General features: G+C 46.8%; 2 protein-coding genes across 5 annotated transcripts in view; one reads left to right on the top strand and one right to left on the bottom strand.

Annotated features, from left to right (window-relative positions):
- The window catches only part of DENND4A (DENN domain containing 4A), a 261,785-nt gene extending 248,996 nt beyond the window's left edge, over positions 1 to 12,789 (top strand). For all 4 annotated transcript variants that reach the window (XM_063925588.1, XM_063925589.1, XM_063925590.1 and 1 more), the window contains 3 exons: positions 8,746 to 8,908; positions 9,226 to 9,290; positions 10,268 to 12,789. In XM_063925588.1, coding sequence (XP_063781658.1) covers positions 8,746 to 8,908; positions 9,226 to 9,290; positions 10,268 to 10,404 — 365 coding nt within the window. In that variant the 3' untranslated portion in view covers positions 10,405 to 12,789. The remainder of the gene's footprint in view (positions 1 to 8,745; positions 8,909 to 9,225; positions 9,291 to 10,267) is intronic.
- Positions 12,790 to 13,716: 927 nt separating this feature from the next.
- The window catches only part of SLC24A1 (solute carrier family 24 member 1), a 192,664-nt gene continuing 188,574 nt past the window's right edge, over positions 13,717 to 17,806 (bottom strand). Inside the window, exon 9 of the mRNA XM_063925593.1 lies at positions 13,717 to 14,818. Coding sequence (XP_063781663.1) covers positions 14,569 to 14,818 — 250 coding nt within the window. The 3' untranslated portion in view covers positions 13,717 to 14,568. The remainder of the gene's footprint in view (positions 14,819 to 17,806) is intronic.

Below are 17,806 nucleotides of genomic sequence, written 5' to 3' on the forward strand. Positions count from 1 at the left end.
GCATCAGCAATATCTGCGGATTGCTATTGGCAACCTTCATTATCATTTCCAGGCTCTGCCGGTTGGACTGGCCACGGTCCCTCGGATCTTCACCAAGGTTATGGCTGTGATGGCGGCTCATCTGCGTCATCAGGGAATCACAATCCTGTCGTATCTGGAGGACTTGCTGATCCTGGCGAACACCCAAGATGTCCTCCTCAGTCATCTACAACTGATGGTAAACTTCCTACAAGCCCACGGGTGGCTTGTCAACTGGAAGAAGTTCTCACTGGTCCCTGCTCGGAGCATGGGTCGTTGGGGTCTGCCTCAGATAGACCTGTTTGCCTCCTGCCGCAATTACAAGCTACCACGCTGCGGAGCTCGTACCAGGGATCCGGGAGCTTTCCTGATACACACCTTGGCAGCCCCTAGGACTTTTCAAATGGTGTATCGGTTTCCTCCAATTGCGCTCCTGCACTGAGTCCTTCGCAAGCTGAAATTGGAGGGAGTGACCGCAATCCTCATTGCTCCCAACTGGCTGAGACGGTCTTGGTACACCGACCTCCTTCGTCTGTCCATCACCTCTCCTTGGCGATTTCCTCTGTGGCCGGATCTCTTGTCTCAGGTGCCGTGCCTTCACCCGGACCTTCCTCGGCTGGCTTTGAAGAGTTAACTATTGAGAGTTTGGTCTTGAAAGCCAGAGTCTTTTCAAACCAGGTCATTGCCACGATGATTTCGACAAGAAAGGCCTCTACGCAGAGAATTTATTATTATTGTGTGTGGCGCGTCTACTTCCAGTGGTGTTCGGCACGTTGGTTTGAGCCTTTACAGTACCGTTTGTCTAGGCTTTTGGCTTTCCTCCAGTCAGGTTTAGATTCAGGTCTCCGCATCCCTCGGTCCAGGTGTCTGCGTTCTCAGTATTGTTCCAACGCCAACTTGCTCAGTCCTCGTCTGTTCAAACTTTTCTTCAGGGGGTTCTCCATATTCAACCTCCCTTTGTTCCACCTGTTCATCCTTGGGAACTTACTTTGGTTCTCCGGGCGCTTCAAAAGACCCCGTTTGAGCCTCTAGAGGAGGTCGACCTCCATTGCTTCAGCACGTCGGGTCTCCGACTTAGGTGCTCTGTCGCACAGACCCCTTATCTGGTTTCTCTGTCATCCATCTGGGGGACGCTGCGCCGTTACTTGTGGGTTAGAGGTGTGTGGTAGTGGAGTTTGGCACAGAATCTATAAAAAAAACCTGCCTTCTAACCCCTCCCATCTCCTTCCTGCTCAGCCATCTACTCCGTTTTAGTTTTGTGCCTGTGGAGTACAGACACAGTTTTTCTTTCTCCTTAGATTTTTTTTTTTTTTTTCGTTCTCAAAAGTACCTAGTCCCTGTTTACAGGTGACAGGTACTACTGGAGTGGGTTTAGTATTCCCACTCTGTGCTGCCGCTGGAGGTCACCACACTTTGGTCACTGGGGCCATCCTTCTCTTCAGGATGCGGCAGAAATAAGGTACAGGACAGCCACAATCTGTCACTGACAGTATTGGGCTGTCCCCTCTATTATTACTCTGCTTTTATGTATATATGCTACCCCCCCCCCCCCCCTGCCAGCCGGCCAGCCGCCCGCCCGCATCGAACACCTCCCCCCGCAGTGAGGGTGAGCGGTCGGGTTGTGGGGACATGCAGAAACTAGGTCCGGGAGAGTGTTATACACTCCCTGGGACCAACACACGCTGCCGCGACAGCCGCTGTGTGTAGCGGCGCGCGGGAGACCCGAACTTCCTGTTTCGGTAATATCCCAGGGAACAGCCGCGGCGGTTACGTCAGACTTGCAGGGACGGCTTCCCGCCCTGCTCTGCCCGCGCACGCTGTTCTGCAGCTTCCTGAAGGCTCCGGGGAGCCATCTTCTCCGGCTGCATACTGGGGGACGCTGTGCTACTCAAGCACACACGGATGCCACTATCTTCTGGGGGAAGTTTTTCATTACAGTCACACAACTAACTGCAAGTATATTGTGGGCTAGCCCTAGTGGGGGATAGCAGTCAGCATTCTTGGGGTCACTAAAATCGGGGGATAACTGCTAGGTCACTTTTCTAGTGGATTTATAGTACATGTTTAGTGCTCTTAAATATTAAACATAAATAGAATAAAATATGGCCAGTAAACCGGACAAGGCGACAAAGGGCAAAACGGCCTCCTTAGTTTTATTTCTCCTGTTCACAGTGTGGCTCAAAGCTGGCTAAGGGTAGTGCTAACGCAGGTACCCTCTGTACTTCGTGCTCTGGTGCATCAGTGGCGGATCAGCAGGGAAGTTCCACAGATCAGTCTATGCCCCCATGGGTCAAGAACATGGTGGATGCCATTTCGGATTTGCGTCAGTCTAGGTCGGAGGCTGAATCTGCTCAAACTCAGGTGGAGCCTCTGTGGGCCCAAAAAATGGGCAAGTGTCTTACTGATTTAACTCACTCTTTAAATAAGTTTGTAAACTCTGCCAGCAGTTCCGCTGCTACTAAACGACCACAACCGTTACCCACTATAAAGTTTCCGGGAGAGGAGTTGGATTCTCTGACATCTCCATTGGAGGAGGGGGAAGTAGATCCTGAATGGGACGAAGTCTCGGCTTGGGAAGACGAGGAGCTATCTACTAGCTCAGGTGTTAGATTGCTGATAGAAGCCATTCGTCAAACCCTTAATATTCAGGATATGGCAGTGGAGGAGACTTCCTCTGCTTTTTTCAAACGACAGAAAAGACAGGTTACTGCCTTCCCTTCTTACTCTCACTTTGCGGATATTTTAAAAGAACCCTGGCTTAAACCGGATTCTCGTTTCCAGGCTCCTAAGAAATTAGAATTTCTATATCCTTTTACGGAGGAAGATACAAAATTTTGGGAGACAGCCCCAAAGGTAGACGCTCCTATTTCACATTTGGCAAAAGCTACGGTTATTCCTTCTGTACAGTCCGTGACTTTAAAAGACCATACAGATAGGAAGATAGAAGCAATACTAAAATCTATGTTTTCTTTATCAGGTGTCTCTCTCCGTCCGGTTCTTGCGGGAGCCTGGGTCCTTAAGACCGTGGATGAATGGCTAGCACAGGTCGTATCTGGAATGCAGTCGGACGATCCGTCGGAAGCCATTAAATTAGCAGAACAGATTTCGGAGGCACTTACTTATGTGGGTGAGGCCTCTGTTGTGCTACAGTCCCGTGTTTCTGCCTTGACAGTGTCAGCAAGACAAGACGGTCTCTTTGGCTTAGGGTTTGGAATGCTGATTCGGACTCAAAGCAGACCTTGACGGCAGTTCCCTTTGAAGGGGAGTTTCTTTTTGGGTCGGAGTTAAAGGAGATTATTTCAGATACTACAGGAGGAAAGAGCTCCTTTCTTCCATCTGCTCCTCACAAACCGAAACCTACGAGGTTTCGGTCCTTTCGTACGCAGGGCAGAGAGAGTTTCCAATCCTTTCGTGCTTTCTCCAGATTTCCACGAAGAGGGTCATTCAGAGGTAGAGAATCTCAGGCTACTCGCAGACCTGCCAGTAAGCCTGCCGACAAGCCTGATGCATGACGCTTCAGGTCTTCCGGAGGGATCGATGAAGGTTGGGGCTCAGTTACTTCAGTTCAGGGAAGTGTGGCTCCTGTCGAAACCGGATCGGTGGGTAACGGGGGTCATATCCAGAGGATATATGTTGGATCTCGAAGAAACAGTTCCATTCCGGCTGTTCGTCACACCTCTCCCAGACGATCCCTCCAGACGTCAAGCTCTTCTTCAGGCAACAGCAACCCTCTTACAAAATGGAGTAATCCTTCCGGTTCTCTCTCCACAGAGGGGTCGGGCTTTTACTCGGGTCTTTTTCTCGTGGACAAACCGGACGGTTCGTTACGACCCATTCTGAATCTAAAAGCCCTCAACCCGTATCTCTCAACCCAAAAATTCAAAATGGAATCCATTCGCTCAATTATCGCCGCCATAGAGCCAGGGGAATATTTGGCTTCAATAGACATAAAAGACGCCTACCTACATGTCCCTATTTGGATAGGTCATCAATCTCTTCTGAGATTTGCAGTCGGTCCGTGGCATTTTCAGTTTCAGGCTCTTCCCTCTTGGTCTATCCAAGGCTCCTCGGGTATTTACAAAAGTCATGGGTTATGTCGTCGCGGTTCTCCGTTGTCAGGGGGTCAACATCACTCCATACTTGGACGATCTGTTGGTCAAGGCCCCGTCAGAGGCGATTCTCAATCAGAACCTGCGTCTAACGATAGAGACTCTGCAGTCATTCGGATGGTTAATAAACTTTCCAAAGTCGTATTTACTCCCTTCCCAGAAAATGATTTTTCTGGGACTTTTATTCGACACCAACAGCCAGAAGGTGTTTCTTCCTACGGACAAGATTCAGGATCTGCAGTCCAGAATCCGGACCCTGTTGCACTTACCGGTAGTGTCGGTCCTCAGATGCATGCAGGTGTTGCGCAAGATGGTGTCTTCCTTCGAGGCAGTCCCATACGCCAGATTTCATGCCCGACCTCTTCAGGCTCAGATTCTCAGCTGTTGGACTCTGATGGATCCACGTCTCGAATTGCAGTTGATCCGCTTGTCGGTAAAGACTCGTCAGTCGCTTCACTGGTGGCTTCACGGTCACAATTTGAGAAAAGGAGCGCCGTTCGCGGTTTGGTCTTGGATGATGGTCACCACGGACACAAGCCTCAGCGGTTGGGGAGCAGTGTTCCAGACTCATCACTTCCAAGGGCGCTGGAACAGTCAGGAGTCGAAATTACAGATCAACATTCTGGAGTTGAGGGCAATCCGGTATGCACTCCTTCAGATTCAGACCATGGTACAGGGTCATCCAGTTCGTGTGCAGTCCGACAATGCCACGGCAGTGGCTTACATCAACAAACAGGGAGGAACTCGCAGCTGGTCCGCCATGAGAGAAGTCGCTCAGATTCTCACGTGGGCGGAACGTTGGGTTCCAGTAATATCCGCTATTCACATTCCAGGAGTCGAGAACTGGGAAGCAGATTTTTTGAGTCGTCACACGATTCATCCGGGAGAATGGGAACTTTACCAGGAAGTGTTTCTCTCTCTAGTGGCCCGCTGGGGAATGCCCGACGTAGACCTAATGGCGTCTCGTCTCAACAAAAAGCTTCCTCACTACGGCTCGCGGACTCAGGATCCTCAAGCATTTCTGATCGATGCTCTAACAGCCCCGTGGCAGTTTCAACTGGGTTACGTGTTTCCGCCAATTCCACTGATTCCACGTCTACTTCAACGCATTCGGCGAGAAGGTCTCGCAATAATTCTGGTGGCTCAAGATTGGCCGCGCCGACAGTGGTACACTCTTCTGCGCAGCATGGTCGTCGGAGACCCCTTTAGTCTCCCCCTGCGACCAGATCTTCTTCTTCAAGGACCTTGTCGCCACCCAGATTTAAGTCGGCTGGCTTTGACGGCTTGGTTCTTGAATCCAACATTTTAAAAGCTAAAGGTCTTTCTCGTTCTGTGGTACAGACGATGATTCGGGCTAGGAAACCGGTGATTTCTGGCATTTACCATAGGGTATGGCGTATTTACATCGCTTGGTGCGAAAAGCGGGGCTTGACTCTGCATTTGTTTAAACTTCCTCGCCTGCTATCTTTCCTTCAGGAGGGTCTCGATAAGGGTCTGAGGCTTTCTTCACTGAAGGGTCAGGTTTCGGCCTTGTCTGTTCTTTTCCAAAAGAAACTAGCGATCATTCCAGAGGTTCAAACATTCCTTCAGGGAGTACTTCGGATTCAACCACCTTTTGTTCCTCCGGTTCCTCCCTGGAATTTAAACTTGGTCCTTACGGCCCTTCAAAAATCTCCATTTGAGCCTTTGGAATCTGTAGAACTACGTTATCTAACACTAAAAGTTGTTTTTTTCTTTTGGCTATTGCCTCAGCTAGACGAGTGTCTGAGTTGGCGGCTCTTTCTTGCAAGCCACCCTTGTTAGTTTTTCATGAGAACCGGGTGGTTCTGCGGACTAAGCCTCCTTTCCTTCCAAAGGTTGTTTCAGCATTTCATTTAAATCAGGACATTGTCCTTCCAGCATTTGCTCCGTCGTCTTCTCCCGGGGAGAACCCCCATTTGGCCCTCCTGGATGTTGTTTGGGCCTTACGTATTTATTTGTCTCGCACGGAGTCTTTCCGTCGTACGGATACCTTGTTGGTATTGATTGATGCTCCCAAACGAGGTTGGCCGGCTTCCAAGAACACTGTGGCCCGTTGGGTAACTTCGGCCATCAGACAGGCGTACGTGTCTTCAAATGTTTCGACTAGAGCTGTTGGAGCCTCTTGGGCTGTTCGCGGTGGTGCATCTATTGAGCAGCTGTGCAGGGCGGCGACCTGGTCGTCAGTCCATACTTTCACAAAGTTTTACCGTTTTCATACTTTTGGTTTAGAGACTGCCTCTGTTGGGCGTCGTATTTTACAGACGGCTATGCCGTCAACGTCTCCCTCCTCTCATTAGCTTGCTTTGGGAAATCCCACAAGTAACGGTGCAGCGTCCCCCAGATGGATGACAGAGAAATAGGGATTTTTGTTTACTTACCGTAAAATCTTTCTCTGAGTCCATCTGGGGGATGCTGCGATCCCTCCCGTAGTTTTGTCTGGTTTATTTGGTTGTTTTTTTTATTCTGGTCTATCTCCTTTGGCTTGGCTAAACGTTAACTGAGTTGATGGCTGAGCAGGAAGGAGATGGGAGGGGTTAGAGGGGGGAGGAGGCAGTTTTTTTTGATAGATTCTGTGCCAAACGCCACTACCACACACCTCTAACCCACAAGTAACGGCGCAGCGTCCCCCAGATGGACTCAGAGATTTTATGGTAAGTAAACAAAAATCCCTATTTTTCACCCGGATCTGGCAGTGCTTCACACTTGTCTTGACTACCTTCTAAAGGTTGTCTCCAATTTTCACATTAATCAGGAGATTGTTGTGCCTTCTTTTGCTTCTACATACTCTTCTAAAGCTACTTCTACTAAGAACACTCTAGATGTGGTTAGGGCTTTACGCATCTATGTGAAATGCTGAGAGCCGTTTCGCAAGACTGACTCCCTTGTTTGTTCTTTATGATGACCTTAAACGCCTCTAAGCAGACTATTGCGCATTGGATATGTGTGGCAATTCATCAGGCTTTTACCTTATCTGGGAGGCCGGTTCCTGCGTCCATCAGAACATATACCACTCGGCCCGTTGGTGCTTCGTGGGCGGCGCACCGGGGTGCTTCGGTGGAGCAGCTGTGCAGAGCAGCTACATGGTCCTCTGCCCATACATTCATCTGGTTTTACAGATTTGACACCTTCGCCTCAGCCGATGCTTCTTTTGGGCGTCGGGTCCTCCAGTGCAGCTCGGGAGCGTTCCCGCACGTAAGGGGACTACTTTGGGACGTCCCAGTGTCAATCCGTTGGCTGACTGAAAAAAGGAGATTTTTGTCTTACCTGTAAAATGCTGTTTTCTGAAGCCATGATTGACACTGGACGCCCACCCTTCTGCTCCTCAGTCATGCTAAAAAATTTTTTTTATTTAAAGTAGCCCTAATGTCTGCCTGGAGGAGTTCCTTGGTAGCAACCGACTCCATTGTCTCCAAGAGTTTCACCAGTGTGTGCTGAACTGTGTCGGTATGGTTTTCTCGTCTAATCTGGAGACCCTGCACACCATATGTTACTGGAGGGGACCGAAAGTAGCCGAAATTTTTGATACAAACTATCGCCTCTTCTCTGCAACCCCTGATCTTCAGTGTTCTTTACATGCCCATGGGAGGCAGTGCAGCCCCTTCTTTAATGTTAGTTTTGTTTTATTTGTAACTTTTGGAGGGAGTCCATGCCCTACGACTACATTCATTTGTCCATTAAGAGCCTTAATGGCTCAGCGTGAATATAATCTGATTATACTGTAAGAGGCCTGGATCCAAGTCTTGCTAGGTTGAATTTCTATTACTGGGCATGCGTGCAGTTTTTTGGACTGCCTGGCGTCTCATTTTCAGAGAGTGTATTCAGACCAGTGTCTGGTTCTGTTTCTGTCTCCTTTGATTGGCCTTAGCAGTAACCTGCTTGCAGACAGTTTCATTTTGGCTCGTCATTCTTGGGGATGCATTCTGGGCTTGTTCAGGCTACTATTTGCTTTACCATTGCATTGGCGAATGGGTGTGGGGTGCTGAACCAATGGAGGGGGCAGGGCGGAGCACCGCTATCAAGTGACATGCAGTGTGAGAGATCTCGGTGTATGTCCCAGATACCAGCAGGGTCAGATAAAATGCCTGTCGGTCTAAAAAGCATTTTATCAGACCGTGTATTCCCTGGCATTAGTGACATTTCACAGATTGCTGTACTCAGGGAATTCATGAGACAGGGCAGATGTATGTATATATACACATTCTAATTTTGAGGCTCTTCCATAGGGGTGTGGTATGACTTGCTGACGCTTGGGATCCCGGTGCCCAGCATACTAGCGCTGGGATCCCGACCGCTGGAATGCCGGCAGCGGGCCGAGCACAAAAGAGCCCCTTGCGGGCTCACTGCGAGCACGGTGGCGCGCTACGCACACCACGCTATTTATTCTCCCTCCAGGGGGGTCGTGGACACCCCAAGAGGGAGAATACTTGTCAGTATACCGGCAGTTGGGATTCCGGCGTAGGTATGCTGAGCGCGGGGATCCCGACAGCCGGTATATCAAGTGCCATCCCTTCTATAGGGTAGTATGCTCAGCACAGTAATTGTTAATATAGCTGGTCTTTGTTCTGTTGTTGGGCTCATGGTGCTTTTCTTACTACAGCCCAGGAGCACCCGCTGGCCATCGCACAGAGCAAGGAAGAGGAGACATATGATAAGGAATTTCTCCAAGGTCTAGTCAGGAGCATCAAGAACAACAATGTATACGGTCCCATGAGCCAGATACTTCAGTCTCTACAGCACAATCCAAAGAACTCACGACAGAGGTACTGTAGTTACATTTAGCGCCCATTGTGTTTGCTTTATACTTGAGTCCTGTTGGAGAAAGAGAGCTATATAAATAAAATTATTATTATTAATGGGCAGAGATCCTAATGAAGTCTACTTACATAATACCCCTAATAGAGCCCCCGCATACTGTATATGCCCCAAATATTTGCTAGCAGTTTAAATTGCTGTTGACCTATTCTGCCTTATTTTGAAATGGTTCAGTGATATTGCTGATTTGTTTTATCGGTTTCCAGGAATAATAAATCTCTATCTGTATGACTACAGCACAGGTTTCCCTTCCCTTCTCTTGTAGGAGTTTGTACAGAGAAATTCTCTTCCTGTCTCTGGTAGCCCTGGGAAGAGAGAACATTGATATAGGTGAGCATTCTGTGTATTTCCCATCACTCTGTCTGCTCGATAACTTCCCTTCTACTGTAAGTCTGTTTATAAGCCACAGGTTACATGACACACAACATTTGAGGCCTGCTTCTGTGTTGTACATAATGCAGTTACAATTGAGGCTGCTTCAAGCTATCGAGAAACCCTTTCATGCATCTGCCTGGGCGCAACTATGCAACCGCAGACATCACTATAAACAGTATTTGCACCAGCCGCATCCTTGGCGCAGGAGATAAGACTGAAATCGGACAGATCTGTGCATACGTGCTCATCTCAGAATAGCATGCAGGTTCTTCTGTGTACGAATGTCCTGTTGTATACCCAGTGATGCCCATTCAGCGCTATGTGAGAAGCATCTAAATCGGAACGGAATTGCATGAAACTCAGAATGGGGCCCATGGTGATATTGTATATGTATCTGCTTGCATGATATGTATGGCCAATGACTGCAATAGTTGGACACAAAACAAACAGCAGTTGGTAGCGACCGTAATATGGCAGTGCATGCTGTCACCGGCTCCCCACAGTAATTGGACCCCATAGGATGCCTGCAGCACTAGAGTCAAATCACCAGATCTACTCACAGGTGCCTAGTTTGGAAATATATATCCATCTCTGCTTGCTCCATACTTGCCTACAGTCCTGGAATATCCGGGAGACTCCCGAATCGTTCATCCCTGGCTGCTTAATAGCCCGATTCTCAGCTGCGGGAAGTGGTGCCACAATTGTAGGATTCACAGCACCAGGCCCCCCCTTACTTCCCACCTGGACTTGTATAAATGTCCTGGATCAGTGTTAACAAGTACATCTTGGGCCTAATAGACTGACCTGCCGCTGTATTAAATGTAATGCATATTCCTTACATGACCTTGTTTATCTCTCTCTCAGTAGAGTGGAGCTCTTCTACACGTTCTCTCTTGCAACGTAATAACGGTACGTTCACTGCTCTCTTACAGATGTGTTTGACCAGGAATATAAAATGGCTTATGATCGCCTCACCCCCGACCAAGTGAAATGCACTCAGATCTGTGACCGTCCCCCAAGCACTGGCGTCACAGAGTGCAGGAAGACTTTCCGGCAGCCATTCCTCTGAGAGTGTCCTGATCTGCCATCATTTCTTTGAAACGAGCCAGATCTCAGGACAGGCGGGTGTATCCGATCCAGGGCTGTGAGCAAGCAATACGGAAGATTTGCACGCAAGCGGAACAAGGACTGTATGAGAAACAGATTATGGCAGAGACAAGGTGGACATACTGTATACATAAACCTCATCTTTTCCGTGCTGAAAGTTCAGGTCTTTTATATAATAAAGAATATAAATATATATATACAGTATATGAGAGACATGAGATATTATACATCATTCCGAGTGTTGTAGTTTACACAGAATATTTATATTTAATGTTAAAAAAGAAATTATGTAAAATAGGTTACAAAATGCCTAGTACGTCCTGATTTCATTTTATTTTTTATGAAAAGATTACTGAGTGAAGAACATGTTTTATGGGCAATATGTTACTGTGCCTCATAATGTAGGCATTGTGTTATTTTTATCTATCATCTCTTAATTTATTATACGTCCTGGGTTCCGTATTATTTTGTAGTACAACAAAGCTGTTTTTAGGACCCTGATGAGGAGTCACCAGCCAGTGTGGAATATTAGATTTGTAGGTCCGATGTACGCTAAAGGTTGCCTACGTTTCCCTTATGATTTAACAGAAGATTGATATTCCTCATATTTTAATGAAAGCCTTTCTGCATTGGAGGAGCAATAAATAAGCTAACCCCACACCCTCAGCCGGATTTACAGCTTTGAATGATACATTAACTTTAGCTATGATGGGCGGACTTTCCGCCGGAGCTAATTAGGGTAGTGCAGCTCTCAGTTATGCTTGACGTATTTTCGGTTTATTTGCAAAATCGGTACATCAAACAGAAATTCTTTTAAAGTCAGTGGTTTAACTGCATATACAAAAATAAAATGTTATTATGTTAGATTTTGCATCACTGGAGAACCACTGAATGTGATAAGTATACCTGGCATGCAACAATGAGGGGCAGATTTAATTAGCCACGCTATTACAGTGTGTGTGTATTATCCGAGTAGGAAAAAATAAAATTTCTCACAAACACACAAGCTTCAGTGGAACCTGTGTGTGTTTGGTAGAAACGTCTGTTTCTGGGGATTTGGTTTCATTGGCCTGAGGCATTTGAAGCAAAATCGCTGATAAGCCATGGCTCGTGTTAACTTATCGGGGCTAATAGGATAGCCCCCTATGTGCACATTACACGCTCAGAATTGAATCTGACTTTACATGTTTTGGTGTGCCCCTTAAATATAGCTCTGCAGATCCAGTATTAAGAGCCGTGAATGTGAACGGAAGTCATGTGACTGATCACTATAAAGGGCGTATATATCCTACTATACAAACATGCATCCATTGTCTGAGATACAAGTACATTTCATTGGTACTGTTACTTTCCATAGGGCTGTACCTTCAGTCATGCAAAAAACTGTGGCAGTAAACAATTATAAACTGTTCAAGCTCCATTCTTTCCCATTTTCATATACTACCCTCAGGTGGCTTGTTGTTTACATACTCTGATTTAATTCTTATTGCTGATATTTAGTCTTTAATCCTAGTGCACTTAATGCTGTTACATTCCCAATAATAATAATAATAATAATGCTACAGACTATAAGGTGTTCGCTTTGCACTATAAATACAGTTCTGGAATAACGGTACATACTGCTCAGTCCTGAAACACGTTCTCAATGCCATAAAGTCCCCCTAGTACTGTGTAAGGGACCCGTACACAGCTAGTTGTACTGCACATTTCACCTCTATGCTGTAAAACTTACCATTGTCATTTTTCCTTATACTAGAGGAAGTCCAAGGAAATACCACAAAGGGTTAATTCCTCCAGTGTCCTCATCTCTTAAGGGCAGACTGTTCCTATGTGTCCCCCGCCTCCCCTCCGTAGTTTAATGATGCTCTTCAGATCTCTGTATATTCTGTAGATTTTGTAATATTTCCAGAAAAAAACTTACGGAGAGAATACGGATTTTAAGATCAAATTATCTTTTATTTGTATGGTAAGATGCTAGTTTACATTGGTCATACATTTCTGTTGTAGAAATTGAAGAGCAAGCTTGCAGCATCATGCAAGGCAATGTATATAGAGCAGGAATGTGCGCTGTTGTTCAGCAGTAGCTGTAATGCCGACGGTTGCCGATCCCTGACGTACTGTACACATAAGAATTCTGTAACTGTGAGCAATGTTTTGCTGCTGTCAATCTACGAATCTCCTTCTGGTTTACAATTGCATAGGCACTGCCAGAAACAGCGTGTGTACCGGAAGATACAGTAAATATGGATTTTGTTTACTGGTGACATGCAAGATCTGTTATTGGCTCTTACCATGTTACCCTTTGTTCTATTGCTTTTTATTTAATTAAATGTCTTTTGAAATTGGAGCATGAAGTTTTGTTTTTATTCCGCATCAATGTTACCGAAGACTGACCATTGTCTGTAAATATTTTACATGTAAAGCTATACTGTATAGTTAATGGGAACTAAAGAATTGGCCATGGGTATGAATAGAATTTTTTTTCTTTTCGTGCCATCTGCATCACTTACATTTTGGGTGAAAACCGCCTTAAAGCACAATTGTGTCATTTGATTTCCAGTTGCATTGCATTTAATATGCAGCTCTGTTAATGCTGTCCATCTAAATGTCACAAATCAGGATCAGTGTGGTTGGAGGTAACAGAATAGTGGGTTTAACAATGTTAAAAAAAATGTTTTTACACTTCGATGTAAAAATAGCCCAAGAAGGTGATATAATTACCTTCATTTATCTTTCAGTGCAACACTGGCAGGGACAGTGGGGTCTGTTTACCAAGCCTTGGAGGGAGATAAAGTTCCTAACCAACCAGCTCCTGTCATTTTTCAAACACCGTTAAGGTCTACTTACTAAGCCGTGGATGGAGATAAAGTATCAGCCAATCGGGTCCTAACTGTCATTTTTCAAACACAGCTTGTGACATGGCAGTTAGGAGCTGATTGGCTGGCACTTTATCTCTCTCCCCTCTGTCTCTGTCCGAGACTTTAGTAAATAGACCCCAAAGCGTGTAACATGGATTAGGATCTGATTGGCTGGTACTTATATCCATCCAAGGCTTAGTAAATAGACCCCAGTGTGTGCTTTAAAACTGCTGGGAAGCTCAGGGGCAGATGTATTAAGCCTGGTGAAGTGATAAAGTGTAAGGTGATAACACACCAGCCAATCAGCTCTTAACTTCCATGTTACAGGCTGTATTTGAAAAATGACTAGAGCTGATTGGCTGGTGTGTTATCACTTTCCACTTCATCACTTCTCCAGGCTTAATACATCTGCCCCTGTGTATCTATATTTAATATAAAGGAGTGGCTTGGAGTTCAGTCAGTCAAAAAATAACGCTTGTTCTAAAACAGAACCGATAGGGGAATTCGGTGATTATACCGACACTATGACATTTACGTGATCAGTGATTGCTGAGAGGCAGCTGCTGTCATCAGTACTGGATTTATGTAGAAAGAGGAAATAAATCCCTTATTTAAACAGATCATAAAGATTATGAAAAAAAAAGTGTTGTAACATTGTGGCAATTTATAGATTTAAAGTAAACAAAAAAAAAAACAACTTAGGATATGAAAGACTTTCACAGAAGGATGGCAGCCTGTGTGGACAGATCTCTAAAGCTGCCCTTATGGGAAAGGAAAGCCTAATACAATAAATACTTTTCTTTACAACACTAACTAGACATTTGGTGATACCTACACTGTACGGTCACAGAATGAGCCCTCTGTTTGGCAGTGACCTTATTTACACACGTCTCTAGTACATGATCATTGTAAGCTTCAAGAAAAAATATATATATCAGACTTTTATTTCAGTTCACTGAATATGTTTATAAATATAAATTGCAGTGATGTTAGAGGTTCACATATTGCTTGGCAGGTCTCCCTAATGGAATTATAATGTCAGACAACAGCATGTACGATATGTGTGCATAGTCTGAGAAAGTGTACATGGTGCAGGGTAAGGATGTTCTAGGTCTGGAGTCCTTGTCTAGCTTGGTACAGTGCTGATAATTACTAGGTATAGTGTCTGTGCACCAAATACGTTAACAGTGGACAGTGGATGCTCTATGATTGGAGGGCAATAGTGATATTTGTATGTTATCATGCATAGTGCAGGGCTCTGGGTGGTCCTATATAGATATGGGGCACACAATTATCCTGTCCTCCAGCATCACACTGACTATTACAAACACAAAGTACAAAATGAACATGGTGAAGCCCAGAAACTTGTTCATCTTCCACTTGCAGGCAGCGATGGAGAATATGACAAAGAGAAGCATGAGAAAGAGAAGGACGATGGCGCAGAATAGGCCATTGCTGCTGACCGCCACAGGGCTAAAACCATTAAACACTGAGAACAGGAACCAGGGAACCGGTAATCTGGAAATAAAGAAAATAGTTGTAATACTGTAGAGTCAGGGCACAATATATTTTGCTACATGATATGTAGGTGTATTTTCTGCTGCGGGGTACACTGGGCTCCACAAGGATTAACATCGGGGTGTAGAGTAGGATCTTGATCCGAGGCACTAACAGGCTTAAAGCTTTGACTGTTCCCAAGATGCACAGCGCCGCCTCCTCTATAACCCCGCCTCCGTGCACAGGAGCTCAGTTTGTAAGCTGGTGCCATGCAGTAAGCAGGCAATCAACAGGGGGGCTGCCTTTGCAGCCCATATTATAGCTTAAATTGAAGAAAGAAGAAAACTTTGAAGACTTAAAGGGCTGCAGCTTTTATGTATGTCATAAGACATACTTTGCTGCAGCTCCATCACTCCCCCAGTGGCGCTGTATACCCCCACGCCCTGGTTGCCGGGTAACTACAGCAGAGGCTCCGGTGTCTTTCCTGTCAGTCACACACATCCGCCGCTGCCCTCCAGGATCGCGTGGCCGCAGGTTCAAGGGGAGGTAAGAGGTCTCTTTGGCCCGCTGTAAACCGCGATCCGGCGCGGCCGTGGGAGGCAGCTCGCGCGCGCTGGCGTGGACACTGTAATCGGGCAGCCACTCCACTAGTTACCGGGACACTGGGCACAGGTGGGGTTTTTTCCTCTCATTAAAACCCCATTTCTCTAACGTCCTAAGTGGATGCTGGGGACTCCGTAAGGACCATGGGGAATAGCGGCTCCGCAGGAGACTGGGCACAAAAGTAAAGCTTTAGAACCACCTGGTGTGCACTGGCTCCTCCCCCTATGACCCTCCTCCAAGCCTCAGTTAAGATTTTGTGCCCGAACGAGAAGGGTGCACACTAGGTGGCTCTCCTGAGCTGCTTAGTGAAAAGTTTAGTTTTAGGTTTTTTATTTTCAGTGAGACCTGCTGGCAACAGGCTCACTGCATCGAGGGACCAAGGGGAGAAGAAGCGAACTCACCTGCGTGCAGAGTGGATTGGGCTTCTTAGGCTACTGGACATTAGCTCCAGAGGGACGATCACAGGCCCAGCCTGGATGGGTCCCAGAGCCGCGCCGCCGGCCCCCTTACAGAGCCAGAAGGCAGAAGAGGTCCGGAAAATCGGCGGCAGAAGACGTCCTGTCTTCAACAAGGTAGCGCACAGCACTGCAGCTGTGCGCCATTGCTCTCAGCACACTTCACACTCCGGTCACTGAGGGTGCTGGGGGGGGGGCGCCCTGAGACGCAATAAAAAACACCTTGGATGGCAAAAAATGCATCACATATAGCTCCTGGGCTATATGGATGCATTTAACCCCTGCCAGAATACATAGAAAAACGGGAGATAAGGCCGCCGATAAGGGGGCGGAGCCTATCTCCTCAGCACACTGGCGCCATTTTCCCTCACAGCTCCGTTGGAGGGAAGCTCCCTGTCTCTCCCCTGCAGTCACTACACTACAGAAAGGGTTAAAAAAGAGAGGGGGGGCACTAATTACGCGCAGTATTAAAGATACAGCAGCTATAAGGGGAAAAACACTTATATAAGGTTATCCCTGTATTTATATATATATATATATAGCGCTCTGGTGTGTGCTGGCAAACTCTCCCTCTGTCTCCCCAAAGGGCTAGTGGGGTCCTGTCCTCTATCAGAGCATTCCCTGTGTGTGTGCTGTATGTCGGTACGTTTGTGTCGACATGTATGAGGAGAAAAATGATGTGGAGACGGAGCAGATTGCCTGTAATAGTGATGTCACCCCCTAGGGGGTCGACACCTGAGTGGATGAACTGTTGGAAGGAATTACGTGACAGTGTCAGCTCTGTATAAAAGACAGTGGTTGACATGAGACAGCCGGCTACTCAGCTTGGGCCTGTCCAGACGTCTCATAGGCCGTCAGGGGCTCTAAAGCGCCCGTTACCTCAGATGGCAGATATAGACGCCGACACGGATACTGACTCCAGTGTCGACGGTGAAGAGACAAATGTGACTTCCAGTAGGGCCACACGTTACATGATTGAGGCAATGAAAAATGTTTTACACATTTCTGATAATACGAGTACCACCAAAAAGGGGTATTATGTTCGGTGAGGAAAAACTACCTGTAGTTTTCCTGAATCTGAGAAATTAAATGAGGTGTGTGATGATGCGTGGGTTTCCCCCGATAACTGATAATTTCTAAAATGTTATTGGCATTATATCCTTTCCCGCCAGAGGTTAGGGTGCGTTGGGAAACACCCCCTAGGGTGGATAAAGCGCTCACACGCTTGTAAGGGCTCTACCCTCTCCTGAGATGGCCGCCCTTAAGGATCCTGCTGATAGAAAGCAGGAGGGTATCCTAAAATGTATTTACACACATACTGGTGTTATACTGCGACCAGCAATCGCCTCAGCCTGGATGGGCAGTGCTGGGTTGGCGTGGTCGGATTCCCTGACTAAAAATATTGATACCCTAGATAGGGACAGTATATTTTTGCCTATAGAGCATTTAAAAGATGCATTTCTATATATGCGTGATGCACAGCGGAATATTTGCCGACTGGCATCAAGTCTAAGTGCGTTGTCCATTTCTACCAGTAGAAGGTTATGGACACGTCAGTGGTCAGGTGATGCGTATTCCAAACGGCATTTGGAAGTATTGCCTTATTAAAGGGAGGAGTTATTTGGGGTCGGTCTTTCAGACCTGGTGGCCACGGCAACAGCTGGGAAATCCACGTTTGTACCCCAGGTCGCCTCTCAACATGAGAAGACGCCGTATTATCAGGCGCAGTCTTTTCGTGGACAAGGGGGCAAAAGGTTCCTCATTTCTGCCCCGTGACAGAGGGAGAGGAAAAAGGCTGCAGAAATCAGCCAGTTCCCAGGAACAGAAACCCTCTCCCGCCTCTGCCAAGCCCTCAGTATGACGCTGGGGCTTTACAAGCAGAATCAGGCAAGGTGGGGGGCCCGTCTCAATGAATTTCAGCGCGCAGTGGGCTCACTCGCAAGTAGACCCC

The sequence above is a fragment of the Pseudophryne corroboree genome, chromosome 6, assembly GCF_028390025.1.
Source record: "Pseudophryne corroboree isolate aPseCor3 chromosome 6, aPseCor3.hap2, whole genome shotgun sequence".
Taxonomy (NCBI): domain Eukaryota; kingdom Metazoa; phylum Chordata; class Amphibia; order Anura; family Myobatrachidae; genus Pseudophryne; species Pseudophryne corroboree.